We start from the raw sequence: 13404 nt of genomic DNA on the forward strand, positions 1-13404 counted from the left end.
TCATAGCGCTTAGAAGACAAAGTGATGTTAGAAGAGGTTCAAATCTTCCTCAACACTTAACCGTCTTCTTACCACATTCTGGTAAGTATGAAATGGTTTTAATTTTCAAATGACCCAGTGATATTAAGCATCTTTTCATGTGCTTGTTAGCCATTCACATATTTTTTTGTAGTATGCCAATTCAAACATTCATCAACCTTTTTAATTGGGTGGTTTTGTCCATTTCTTACTGAACTATAAAAGTTCTTCATATATTCTGGACATAATCCCTTTCTCAGATATATAATTTGCAAGTATTTCCCCTCAGTCTGTTGCTTGTTTTCTCTCTTAATTATATGTTTCAAGAGGAAAACTAAAAAAAAAAAAAAAACCACACAAAAACCCTGAATTACAATTTTATCAATTTTTTTTTTACAAACCATGCTTTTGAACTATCCAAGAACTCTTCTCAATCACAGTTTTCTGCTCTATTTTCTTCTAGAAGTTTTATAGCTTTAGCTTACATTTAGGTCTGTGATCTATTTTAAATTAATTTCTATGTATGGTGTGAAGTAAATGTCTCTCTCTTAATTTTTTTTAACTTTTTGCATGTGAATATTCAGGCGTCGCACTACCGTTTGTTCAAAAGACTATCCTTTCTCCCACTGAAGTATTTTGGTAGGTTTGTGGCAAATCAATGTGCCATAAATGTGAGGACTTAGTTGTGAATTCTCAGGTTTTTTCCATTGATCTACATAACCACACCATCTTTTTTTTTTTTTTTTTTTTTTTTTAAGATTTTATTTATTTGTCAGAGAGAGCGAGAGAGAGCAAGAGCGAGCACAGGCAGACAGAATGGCAGGCAGAGTCAGAGGGAGAAGCAGGCTCCCTGCCAATCAAGGAGCCCCATGCGGGACTCGATCCCAGGATGCTGGCATCATGACCTAAACCGAAGACAGCCGCCCAACCGACTGAGCCAGGCATTCCAGTACTATTCCTATTTTAAATATTTAATAGAATTAACTAAAAAAGGCATCTGGGCCTGTGCTTTTCTTGGTGGGAAGATTTTAAATTATTAATCAAATTCTTGTTTTAGATCAATTATTTCTGTTCTAATCTTTTTTTTTTTTTTTTAAAGATTTTATTTATTCATTTGACGGAGAGAAATCACAAGTAGACGGAGAGGCAGGCAGAAAGAGAGAGAGGGAAGCAGGCTCCCTGCTGAGCAGAGAGCCCAGTGCGGGACTTGATCCCAGGATCCTGAGATTATGACCTGAGCCGAAGGCAGCGGCTTAACCCACTGAGCCACCCAGGCACCCCTCTGTTCTAACCTTAACTTGCTTTGGATTTTGTTTGTTTCTGCAGGGAGTTCATGTTATTGTTTTGAGACTTTTCTTTTTTTACTGACAAAGGCATTTGTTTAGAGCTACAGAATTTTCCTCTAAGCAGTGTTCTAGATAAAACTCATTAATTTGAATATTTTTCATTCAATACAATATATATATGATTAGCCCTGTGACGACTTCTTGGAACCGTGGGTTATTTAGAAACGTATTATTTAATTTATAAATGGTTAGAAATTTCCCATTTTTTTCTGATTTCTAATCTAATTATTAACTCTGTCCAGGATGACTTCAGATGTTTTCTCATCTGAACTCCAAAGATGAGTGATGAACTCCAATGATGCATTTGAACTCCAAAGATGAATGATGTCTCCAGCAGAAAGCTGGAGTGAGCTGCTATTTAATTGAGAAAGGGCAGGGAATGGGTGGGGGGAAGAACTTGGCAGATGGAGACCAAGCATTTATAAGGGTACAGGCCTGAAAGTGCCTGTGTTTAGTGTGGTTGAAACAAAGGAAATGTACTTTGTATCTTCTTTATGTCTTGGTCAGTATAGCTACAGTTTATTTATTTAGTTGATCTTTTCAAAGAACCTGCTTTTACGTCATTGCTTTTCTCTACTACTTTTCTATGACACTGAGTACAAAAGACGTGCAGCTGGGGTACAGAAGTGGTGGGCCAGGACACAGAAATGACAGTGTAGAGGTTCTCTGGCATTGAGATTGCAGCTTACTTCAAATCCTCTTCTGAAGAAGTTCTCATTCTCCATGAGCCCAGGGATTGTAGAACAGGGATGTTTTCTCAGGATGTGTTTGGCTGAGCACCAGCACCAAGGAAGTGGGTGTTGGAAGAACAAGACCTGGGCAAGGGATGACTAGTGTGTCTGCTAATTACTGTGCTAGGAGTCCGACAGTCCTGTGACTGGGAGGTGGGGATCTTGAGGCTGAGCTGGCAGCAAGGGTTGGGGTGGTAGTTCCCTTAGCATGATTTACTGTTTTCTATGTTATCCAATAAAATTAGAGGTTAAAAGAACCAATAGGTTCTAGAAATTTATCAGGGCCTTTGATTGCGGTGGCCGTAGGCTTTTCTCCACCTCCCCATCCCATGGTGTGGGCTCTGCTAGACAGAAGGAGGTGAAAGCTGTGGTTGAACTTGTCTAAGAAACCCACATGACAGACTGAAGGCATTCTTTAAGAATACTGCTCTGGTTTGCTGAATTCCTTCAGAGTGAAGGGTGGGGGGGAGGGAGGGAGGGAGGGAGAGAGAGAGAGAGGCAGAGATAGAGAGAGAAGAGTACCAGAGTCAGGAAAATGAAATCAGGGCTTTCCTAGAACTTCATGATTCTCTTCCCCTCACTGCCTCTCTTCCTCCTCACTCCTTGGCCTGCTGACATGCCCACATTTCTCTAGTTTTCCTTTTAGTAATAACCAAAAAGTAATCCTACTATTCAGTAACCCACATGTGAGGGATAGTTTTTGACTAGAGTTGCCTTCAGCCCCTCAGCCTTCACACCTACCTGAGTCTTGAAGGGTGCGTGTTCCTCCAGCTGGGACTGCGCTCCCTCACGAGTGGGCCGTGCTCTCTGCTCAGTGGCTGCCCTTCCCTTCCTCAGGTTCCCATGCCTCCTACCCATCTTCACTCTTGGGACTTTGCACACATTTCTCCCCTCGAAGCCTTCTCTTATGTTCTCATAAGGAAGTCTCCGTTCCCTTCTGTGAATATCTTTGACCTTTATCTGCACTTCTTTCATGGACTCCATCACTTTCCCCCTTGTGGAAAAACGAATCGTGTCCACATCTCATCTCCTTCACTAGACTCTGAGCTCTGTAAAGGCAGAATTCTAGGAAGGATTCTAGATTTCCCACAAGATCTAGCTAATTGTTGGCAATTAGATGAAGAAATTCTTGGGCAGGAAGTCGGAAGAGGGTTAAGAAAAGAGAATTCTCAGGGCCTTCATGGACAAGGATGTCATTCACTATGTGCCTGGACATCTCCCCTCACACCAGAAAGTTCAAAGGAAAAACACAGTGACAAAGATGGCCATTTTAGAACCCATTTATATTGTCGTTGTTACTCTGGGCTTGTTCCAGACTCACACAGCCTCTGAGACTGCATCAGACTGTTTGAACATTCATGGCTTCCTTAGGCCATGTGTAGCTGTCCAGTGTGAAGGAGTCATAGTCTGGAGTGTAGACCAGGGATCTTACAAAAGCCTCCTTGTCCTTGGGCTCCGGGTAGTAGGAGGCTAGGTTGTGTTTGTACGCGAAGTCGAGGACCTAAGGAAACACATACAGGCTGAGGAAATGGAACTAAGGAGGAACCTGCCTAAAAGTTGCCTAAAGGGTACTTGGGAGCCTGTGGAAGGGTAACCGCCCCCGAGCAACCATAAACTGTTGTCCTTGAAGCCACCGGCTAGGAGGCATTTGGAGCTTTCCACCTGGGTAGGGAGCTGTGATGCAGTGAATAAACACTAGGCTGCATTCAAGAGGCCTCGGACTCAAGTCTGCGCCAGCTTCCAACTGCCTGTGGGTTCTCGGTGGTGACATTATCCTTGCTGAGCCTCAGTTTCCTCATCTCTAAAGTGGGAGTTATGAGACCTTTCTCTGGAGTAGTGTGAGGATAAAATTAGGCAGCAGGCCACATCAGGTGTCCAGTACCTGATATCCAGCCCCCCCCCCCCCAATGTGGGTTGAATTGGGAGAAGAGCCTAGACACTGTTCTCTGGGTATCAGATTTGGTTTCAGAAGAGCATTAGTCTCTACATCCCCAAAAGGAAGGAAATGGACAGTGCGGAGCTGGGGCCGTGAGCTGGACTATTAGTCTTCAGGGCTGACTCTAGAGCCTACGATGGACAGCTCATGGGGAGCATGTGCGGTTGTGCAATGCATCTTCTGAAATTACTTTTAAAACTTACAGAAAATGTCAAATATATATACTAATCAAAATGATAGTATAATAAACCCCAACGCAACCCTTATTCAACAGTTATCCATGTTGGGCCAGTCTTGATTGTACTGTGTTCTGATTCTCTGAAAATGTACCATCTCTGCAAGGTCTCTAGGAGGACATTTTTCCTTGGACTATTCCAGGAACCTGATCATCGTGTGGCCCAGGCATTCTGAGAAAAGGGGGAGGAATAAGCATTTACTCTCTGAGTGTGGAGCTTTCTGGCTGTCCTCTTTAGTCTTCAGAACTCAGAAGAATTACCATCCCCTTTGGAAAAGGAAGAAACTGAGGCTCAGGAAAGTGAAGGGGTTCCCAGAGCTCTTTTCAGGATGCCATGAAAATTGGCCTTTCTGTATAAATGGGCACTTATGATTCAGTTTTAAAAAATTCCACCCACATTCTGGTCCACAAGACTGTGGACTTTGTTGACCTTTTTGCCTGGTGTTTGAAGGGAAATCCAGGAGCTTTCCCAGAACTGGCCTGAGTGGGTGTGGGGGTGGGGCTCGAGCTGCAGACAGGCATTTCTTGGCCAGAGTTGGCGTGGGAGCTCAGGACGCCGCTACGGCTGCCCTCTCCTTAGCTCCCCTAAACTCCCAGCGAGTGGAAGTTGTCGAGCTGCGCTGGCCATATCACTGGCGGTAGGATGCTCCTTACTTTGATGGCGATTCTCAGAGACACATCTCGGATGGTGCTGAGTGGGGGGTACAGTCTCCCCTGTGACAGATGCTGCTCAGAGACCTCTTGGGCAATTTGCTGGGGAGAGAGAACCAAGAGGAGTAAGCCGAGTTTCCATCTTCCCAGAACAAACCCAAACCATTACCCCAGAGACTCCCTTCACCCCTCAGAGGTGGCCAACCAGTGCACTTCCCATTGTAGTCTCTGCCCCCTCAAGGCCCCAGGGCAGTTTAATGCTTGGACTTTTATTATTTTTTAAAGATTTATTTATTATTTTAGAGAGAGGGTGAGGGGCAAAGGGAGCAGGAGAGAGAGAATCTTAAGTAGGCTCCATGCGCAGTGTGGAGCCCAATATGGGGCCACATCTCACGACCCTGAGATCATGACCTGAGCGGAAATCAAGAGTCGGACGCTTAACCAGCTGAGCCACGCAGGCGCCCCCATGCTTGGGCTTCTAAGCAAGGACACATCCTTTCTGTTCTGTGAGATTGGCTGAGAGATTAAACTACATGGACCCTAAATTCTAAAGGAGATTCACGAAGACTGAGACGAATATACTTGAGACTTGTGAAGCAGACTCTAGGATCTCCCCATGGCTGGTTCAGCCTATTGCATCGAGATCGCTGAGACCCTCCCCGAGTTCCAGCCTCTCCCCCATGCTTAGTAACATCGTGGGTGCCCACCTAGGCCATCTTGTTTCCCTGTATGCAGAGCTCCTGCTGCTCGCCCTTCAGTCCCGAGCAAAGCCTTCTTCCGCAGTGAGTGACAGCGAATGCCAGCATCCTGGGAACAGCACCTCCCACACCTTCCCCGGTTCAGAGCTGGTCTCTGAGGCCCCGTTCTCCACCTCAAGTCGTCTCCTCCAGCCTCAGATGCTGGAGCTCAGCCAGCCTTGCAGAACAGCCTCTGTTATGTGCCGGCTCTGAATCCACTCCCACCCAGTCATCTTGTGTCAGAGTTAAAGCTGGGAAGAGCCGTGGTGCTCTCTGAAAACTGCATCCCAGAATGGATGAGCCAGAGCAGCTGGTCTTGCCTCAGAGTCTGGCTGACCTCAGGGACGTGGGCTTCCTCCTCTTCCGCCTCATTTCCCTGCTCCTATCTCTCCTTTCCGTTCATTCATTCAAACACTAACTGAGCTCTAGGATACGCCGGGCTCTGCACTTGTTGCTGAGGGTCTGTGGCAGAGAAGCCTTTCTCCTCCTTTAGTCTGGAGGCAGTGGACAATGACTAACAGGTACAACAGTTATAACACGGAAGTGAGTGCAAGCAGAGGGTGCACGTAGGCACAGAGGAAGGCAGGGCCTGGTCGGCCATGTACAGGAAAGCTTCCCAGGAGATGGGACAGAGGACGAATTACTCGAAAAGGGAGAGGCAACAGCACATGCAATTTCTTGGAGAGAGGCAGCAGGAGGGAGCATGAGTTCTAGATTGTAAGAAGAACATTGGCTTGGTCAATGGGAGGGCGAGGCTGAAGGCTGGAGAGAAAAGGAGGGCCTGGTGATGACATGCCTTAGATGGAAACCGTATGAAGGAGTTTGGGTTTTACCCTGTAAGCATTGAGGAGCCATTCATATGTCTAAAATGAGGAGAGAAATGAACTGCTCTGGGTTTTCAAGGATTTTCTTGGGGGAGGTATGGAAGATGGGACCAGATTGAAGCAGGAGGTCCACGGCGAGATCTGCATCTGGAGGAGTCCTCCTGCGGACTGAAGAGCAGGATGGTGGCTGGCGGTCCCTTCTCAGACGCTGGGCACTGGCGAGGCTCTGCTGCAGCTTGGAGGAAATCCTCTGGGGCCCTCCTGGTGCTGTTGCTCACGCGCCTGGTGACCTGGGGCACGGATTAAACTCTCTGTGCCTTACTTTCCTGGGTATCCCATCGGGATGATCACTGTATCTGGTTTAGAGAGTTGTCAAGGTGGAATGAGATATAGAATTCTCCTAAAAGTTACATCATTTTTTTCCATAGGAAAATCAGGTTCAACTTTCATTGTCTTAAACTTTTAAGTACCCCTTTCAGAAATGTAACTTGCCAGCCCTTTAAAGACCAGACTGTCAGCTCCTAAGAGGGAGGACTTGTCCCGACTGCAGCAAGAGATTAACATGTGGATTGAGGAGAGGTTCCTGACACCGTTCATGAAATGATGGCGCTGACCAACGCCCCAAGCTCTAGGGGGTGAGGGTGTCGATGTCTTTTGGGGTTACAGAGGAAGGCTGGAGCAGCCATCTTTCTGCGCCACAGGGGAGTTTGCTTTAAGGCTCATTCCAAGCAGGAAATGACTCCTTCCATCTGATGGGGGGATTCACACAGCTCCACCCATGGCCACAGGGGCACCACCACTGACAGAGCAGTAAGAAGAAAGATACAGGAGGGTCACACAAGATGGGCAGATGCTTGTGGCACAAAGGCATAGCCAGTGTGCACACGGCCTGGGGCAGGCTGACAAACCTGCAGGAGACCTCACTTGCTGTCCTTGTGGAGCCAGTGCTCAAAGACCAAGAAGCAGGAAGAAGGAACTTAGAGCATGAGATGGTTCCTTGCAGGGCTTCTAGAAAAGGAGCTGGCTAAGGCTGTGTGGGAGCCGTTCCCGTGTCCTGCTGGCCTGGGGCTCTCACCAGTGCCACGGGGAGGGGAAATGAGAATGTGTCAGAAATCACAGAGCCTTTGAAGCTCACTGGGGATAAATATGTTTAGTGTGTGTTTATAGTTTTGATTAGTTTACCCTCCCTGAAGAGACATTCCTGTAGTTTGCTCAGAGAGAAGATAGATGTCAAGGGCTTGTCGTTTAGTAACCACGGGGTGGATGTAAGCCACTGTGGTTGGTAGGATTCGCAGCCGACATTAGGAACATGAGCTGTCATTCTTAATGAATTCTTTCCTTGTTTTCCTCACTTCCAGCAAAGACTCATTTTGACAGTGTTTCTAGGAAGGTACCCAGAGCAGAAGCACCCCTGTATCTGTGCTCCAGATCCTGGTCCTCAGAGCAGACAAACCAGGCTTTTGTGGCCCATCCCTTTCTTACAGAAAGTTGCCCTGGTGGGCCTTATTCTGCAATAAGTTCCCCCAGTAACGTGGCCAAGATCAGTGGTCAGAAGACTCCGCTGCTGGTCATGGTCCATGAGCCCCGTTTGTGATGGTTCTGGTGGCCTCGCCTCTGTTCTGGGCATGCATGTGGACACTGCTGGGAGGTGAGGAGCAGATAGACAGACGTTCCTGCACTGCCAGCGCCTCCTGCCATGGACTATTCCTTAATTTCCCTTAAAAATGTGTGTGTTCTGAGAGATGTTTAAGCCTTGAGGGGATCTTGAGAGAAGCTTGAGGGTTACGCATCTTGAGGATCTACTGCTGGGGTGAGGGGCAGGAGGGTAGAGGAGATGAGAGAAGGAATCTCTGGGGGCCAGCCTAGCACCTGGGAGAGATCACAGACCTGACTGGGAGCACGCACGCGAGGGAGCAGGGATGGGGCTACCTCTGCCGTCAGGAGGAAGATCTCGTCTGGGATGTGCCGAACGCCACCAGCAATGACTCCCAGAGCCACTCCTGGGAACACATAGGCATTGTTTCCTTGCCCAGGAATGAAGGTCCTGCCATCTTCCAGAGTCACGCTCTTAAAAGGACTTCCGCTGGCAAAGATCCCTCGGCCCTGGAGGCAGGAAGAAAAGCAGAGATGGAGCCTGGAGATGGGTTTCAGGCAGTAATGGTGGCCTACCCTTCTTTGTTCTCTCCCACGTGCTCAGCACAAGCACACAGCAGGTGCTGGAAGCACACTTGTTCCTTTGACCAGAAAGCTTAGCTCTCACTAAGTTACCTGGCAGCCAAGAAATCACTGAAAGGTAGAGGTTTTTAACCTGTCACCTCCCGAGAGGGCTAACCCAGGACACAACAGGAGTGCAGGTGACCTAAAGTCTATGAATGCCTCAGGTTCTGGTCAAAGCTCTGTCTCTAGAGGACCCTTGAGCAGTATGACATGATGGTGAGAGCCTGGGCTTTGGAGCCAGACCTGGGTTTGAGGGTCAGCTCCACTCTTTAGCAGCAATGTGACCTCAGGCAATTTATTTCATCATTCTGAACCTCAGTTTACTCATCAGGAAAGTGGGGATTTTTCTTCACCCTCATAGGGTTACTCATAATTATTGTTACTATGTCCTCTCAGCCTGGGGCAGGAAGGACTCCCCGCTGACCTCAGTGACCCGGTAGCACTTCTCAGCTGTGCACTCGGCCTTGCTGGTGGGGTTGCTCAGGGCAAAGATGATAGGGCGCTCGTGGAAGGAGGCCATGTCCCTCAGAATCTGCTCCGTGAAGGCTCCTGCGATGGCAGCAACACCTACAGGGAAAAGGGGGGTAGTAGGGCGGCCTACTCTTTATAAACACCCCATTCCCCTTGGTGCAATATGGAAGACTCAGGAATCTTGGAGATAGCATTCACCATAGGGATGGATGCAGGAAGCCAAAGAGAAAAGGGTCTTCTTGTGTGAGCTAGGCAAGACCTCCTGTTCATGCCTGAGGGAACATTGGTTCTTTCAGGTCCCTGCCTGGTCCTGGGCAAAGTCCTTCAGAGTACGTGGCTCTCCCAACACAGGGAGAGATGCCAGGGTCCCCTGTTCGGGACAGCAGTGCTCAATTCCTCTCAGACCAGCCCTGTGCTTTTCCACTGAACTGTATAATTCTGCATCACTGAGCCTCAACTTGGTGCCTTAGTTCTATGATTTTTATAGAGTCGTCCCTCAGCGAAAGATGGTGGCACTGCGGTGGCCATGGGGTCTGGGGGAGAGGGTGGTTTCCATTGATTCCTTGTGCCTGCTGAGACAGGCTGAGCCTTAGCTTCTACCTGCAAGTGAAGAGGGTTAGCTAGGCTGGCCGGTGGGCCTCCTGACTCCTCCTACCTATGATGGCCGTGGGTTTCACCAGCCTCACCACCTCCTCTAGGCTGCTCACTTCAGGATGGTCCTGGGCAAACATCTCCTTCTCGTGGTTCAGGTGGCTCCTCCCCTGCAGGGAAAGGAGAACATGATGCCTGGCAGTGAGAACACATGGGTGCCTCTGGAGATCCCGAGAACATTCCCTGAGAGCCCTGTGCTTTGGTCTGAGCTCTCAGAAGCCTTGTCGCTCACCCTCTTGATCAGATCTGGGAAAACTTGCATGGGAACTAAGGATTGTAATGTGTGCTTGTGTCACAGTGTGGGGTTGTGTGGGGGATTTCTTTAGCTCAAACCACACATGGAGAATCCATAAAGCCTTGCTTTGCACTTTTAGGGTCATGGTTCCCGGGCCAGGGCCGAAAGGCTCTCATGAAATGCCTGAGCGTGACCAAGACCTTTGGCCCCAAGGCAGCCAGCACCCAGGGCCAGTTGAGGGATGGGGGCCTGAGCCATCAGGATCAGAAAGCTAATCTGAATGTACTTTACAAGAGCCATGGACCGCCCTGTGCATAATAATAAGCTAAGCCCTAGGACAGGCTTGCCACAGCTGGCTTTTGCAACAAGCTCAGGATCCTTTCATTTCTTCAAATAGGAGTCAGGGGTTGACAGGCTGGCAAATGGCACAGGTGTTCTGATGACTCCTTTGGGTCAGCTGTTCTCATGAGAATCAGAGTGAAGACATCAGCTTTGAGAGCGACTTAAGTAGGGGTCAGCTTAATGGGATAAACAAAATAATGTTGAAAGGTGGCAAGAGGGAAGTATGGCAGCCTCTGGCATCTTCTTCCTGCGCCACCTTGTGCTCTGGAATGACCTGGGGTGTGAGGAGTAATTCCTTCTAGTGGTGATCTAGCTCCAGAGGAGACAACAGAAGGTCAGTTTCTGCTGAGGGCCTCTTCTATTCTTGGTTGAGAGCCCCCTGGACTTCCCCCATTCCTATCTCTGTCATCTTTTTAAAAAGTCTCTCACTGACATTCTCTGTTAGTGGAATTTGGGGCACTAAAACGTGGAGCTCCACGTTTAGTTCTAAGTTTGGAGGCCATCTAAACATGCCCCTCTCTGTAGTCCAGTCCGAAGTTAGATGGTTTCTTATTCATTCTTGCACTCATACCTCAAACATCTTTACAGACTCATCACATGCCAGGCATTGATATGAAGACTACAAAGCCTAGTGGGGAGAGAGACAATTAAAAGGGCAACTGCCTTACAGTGTGGCAAGTACAGCGTATAGTGGGGGACGGCTACATGAGCGTGAATGTAGGAAGTGGACTGAGACCTAGATGCTCAGAGAAAGCCTCTTGGAGGAGGTAACAGAAGACAAGGAGGAAACAGATGGGGCTGTGGGGTGAGAGTGGGTGTTTGGCAAAAGGGAAAGGCATTTCAGGCAGAGAAACAAAATATGCAAGGATGTGGACAGGCGAGAGTGTGTTACTTTTGGAAAACTATGATTTACTGAGGTTGAAGGTTAGTCCAAGGCAGGAAGGGGCATGCATACACGCAGTTGCCCACATATTAAAGCTTTTGGACAGAGCAGTTAAGGCTACTTTGGGATGTATCTTCTGCTTTGGAGGGTAGAACATTACTCCCCTGTTGTACTGTGTTTTGTCTGAGAACTTTCTCCCCTAGAGACCTCTTACAGTCCAGTTCCAGTGGCTGTAGGTGTCAGGAAAACTCTAGGTTTCCAGACTGACCGTACCTTGACAATGAGCCCCTTGGAGTCCACCATCCAGATCTTCTTTGTGGCCTCTGCCTTGGGTACGCCTTCTTTCTCTAGGGCCATGACAAGGAGGTGGGCGATACCCATGGCTGCCTGGGAGGGATCGTACAGTGGATGTTCAGACACAAGGCAAACAGCTGCTCAGCATTTGTCAGAAGCTTTACCAAGTTCCTCTCTTCTCTGCACCTTCCCCCCTTCTTCTAGGAGGCTCAGGAGTCCTTGGGACACCCAAATGTTGGTGCCCAGGCAGCTGCACTTAACACGGTATACCTTGGCTGCTTCCTCTTCTCTGAACCCCTGAGCACCTCCCTTCCTTCATGCTTCTCCACTGATCCTTGTTCTCCTGATGGCACCTACCTCACCCGCACCTTGAAAAACAAACACGTGATTGGAGAGCTTGTTCTTGGTGATTCGCAGAGCAGCTAGGATCCCTGCCACAGCGACAGAGGCCGTGCCTGCAACAGAGTGCCCTGAGATCAGTCTCTGGCCACTGGCTCCCCACCCTGAGAGAAGACCATTGGCAGAGTCCCCCATGCCTGGAATGTGCTGCAGAACAAGCACCTCTGCTTAGCCCTTCCGGAGGTCAGGGCTGCAGGCATGCAGGTTTGGGAGCAAGTATACGCCCTGTTTGTAGGTGCCTGTTCTTGGACAGACAGCTCCTGGATTGTGACTGGACCCTGGGAGGGAGGATCAGATAGTCAGCGGCTGCTCCCTCCAGCATTCATAAACGAAACGATACGGACAAATATAGTAGAAGCTGAAAAGAAATGTGGGCCTCACAGAATAATTTAAGGGATAAATAGATAAAAAGCAAATTAAAAATGAGGGCACCAACTAGCCATGAGACATGAAGTGACCCTGTGATCTGAGCTGTCTTACCCACCAAGCCATGAGGTGGGTGTGCCCAGCAGCAGCCATCATCAGTGGCTTGAGCCCGTCTGGAAGGTACAAGTAAGTCTCATGAGCAGGTGGCTCAGACTCATTTGACACCTTCTGCTGAAGCATGATTTCTTCTCCTTCGATGCATACCTAGGGCCTCACTAGGGATTCCTTACGACCAAGGAGAAAGTAGCTTGGGCTTGGTTTACCGATTACTCTTCATAATACACTGGCATCAATGGGAAGTTTATGGTTGCAGCTGCACAGCCCCAGCAAAAGGTAGCCCTGAAGAGTGAGAGTGAGAAAAATATTCCTGATGGGTAGGACTTGAAGTGGAAAATTTGGTGGTCCATTTTGGTCTAAGAGATGGTTAGGTCTACAGTCTACACTGATACATGGGCCGTTGCTAATGGTTTGGCTGATGGTCAGGGACTTAGAAAGAACAGAATAGTAAGCTTGGTGATGAGGAAATCTGGGGAAGGGTGGGATCAGTATAGATTGCGAATATATTTGTGCCACATAGGAAAGTTCTCCAAAGGGCATGATGAAAGAGATTCCCTCAATCACGCGAGCAAAGTGGCATGTCCTGTGTATCTTAGCATCCTTCTCCAGTCACCTAGGGATTACACAGTGAGTTTCTGTACAAAGTAGTCATGGTGGCAAGGATGGAAACTATGCATGGATGCCCTGTCACCAAGGCTGACCCACTATTGCTACTGCTCAGTGACTAGCCTGTTAATGGCAGAGGTGAACAGGGAGCTACTGGTATGTCATCATTCTCTGGGGACCACTTACCGGGTAGCATGATTGCCTTGGACTCTTCCCATTATAGACAGGAAAGAGATTTCTCCTCCCTGGAATAAACAAATACTCTGGATATATGTTTTTTTCCCCCTGTATATAAGACTCTGCCAGTGCCATAGTCTGGGGATGTCTGGGATCTGGGGATGCCCT

At 48.4% G+C, this 13404-nt stretch overlaps 1 protein-coding gene across 3 annotated transcripts in view; it reads right to left on the minus strand.

The window, feature by feature from the left end:
• Window positions 1-3359: 3359 nt before the first annotated feature.
• ME3 (malic enzyme 3) overlaps window positions 3360-13404 on the minus strand; it is a 219772-nt gene continuing 209727 nt past the window's right edge. For all 3 annotated transcript variants that reach the window (XM_059412342.1, XM_059412343.1, XM_059412344.1), the window contains 7 exons: window positions 11929-12026; window positions 11551-11664; window positions 9822-9927; window positions 9120-9262; window positions 8408-8581; window positions 4921-5019; window positions 3360-3596 (listed from right to left, as the gene is read on the minus strand). In XM_059412342.1, the coding sequence (XP_059268325.1) occupies window positions 3435-3596; window positions 4921-5019; window positions 8408-8581; window positions 9120-9262; window positions 9822-9927; window positions 11551-11664; window positions 11929-12026 (896 nt within the window). In that variant the 3' untranslated portion in view covers window positions 3360-3434. The remainder of the gene's footprint in view (window positions 3597-4920; window positions 5020-8407; window positions 8582-9119; window positions 9263-9821; window positions 9928-11550; window positions 11665-11928; window positions 12027-13404) is intronic.

The sequence above is a fragment of the Mustela nigripes genome, chromosome 1, assembly GCF_022355385.1.
Source record: "Mustela nigripes isolate SB6536 chromosome 1, MUSNIG.SB6536, whole genome shotgun sequence".
NCBI lineage: Eukaryota > Metazoa > Chordata > Mammalia > Carnivora > Mustelidae > Mustela > Mustela nigripes.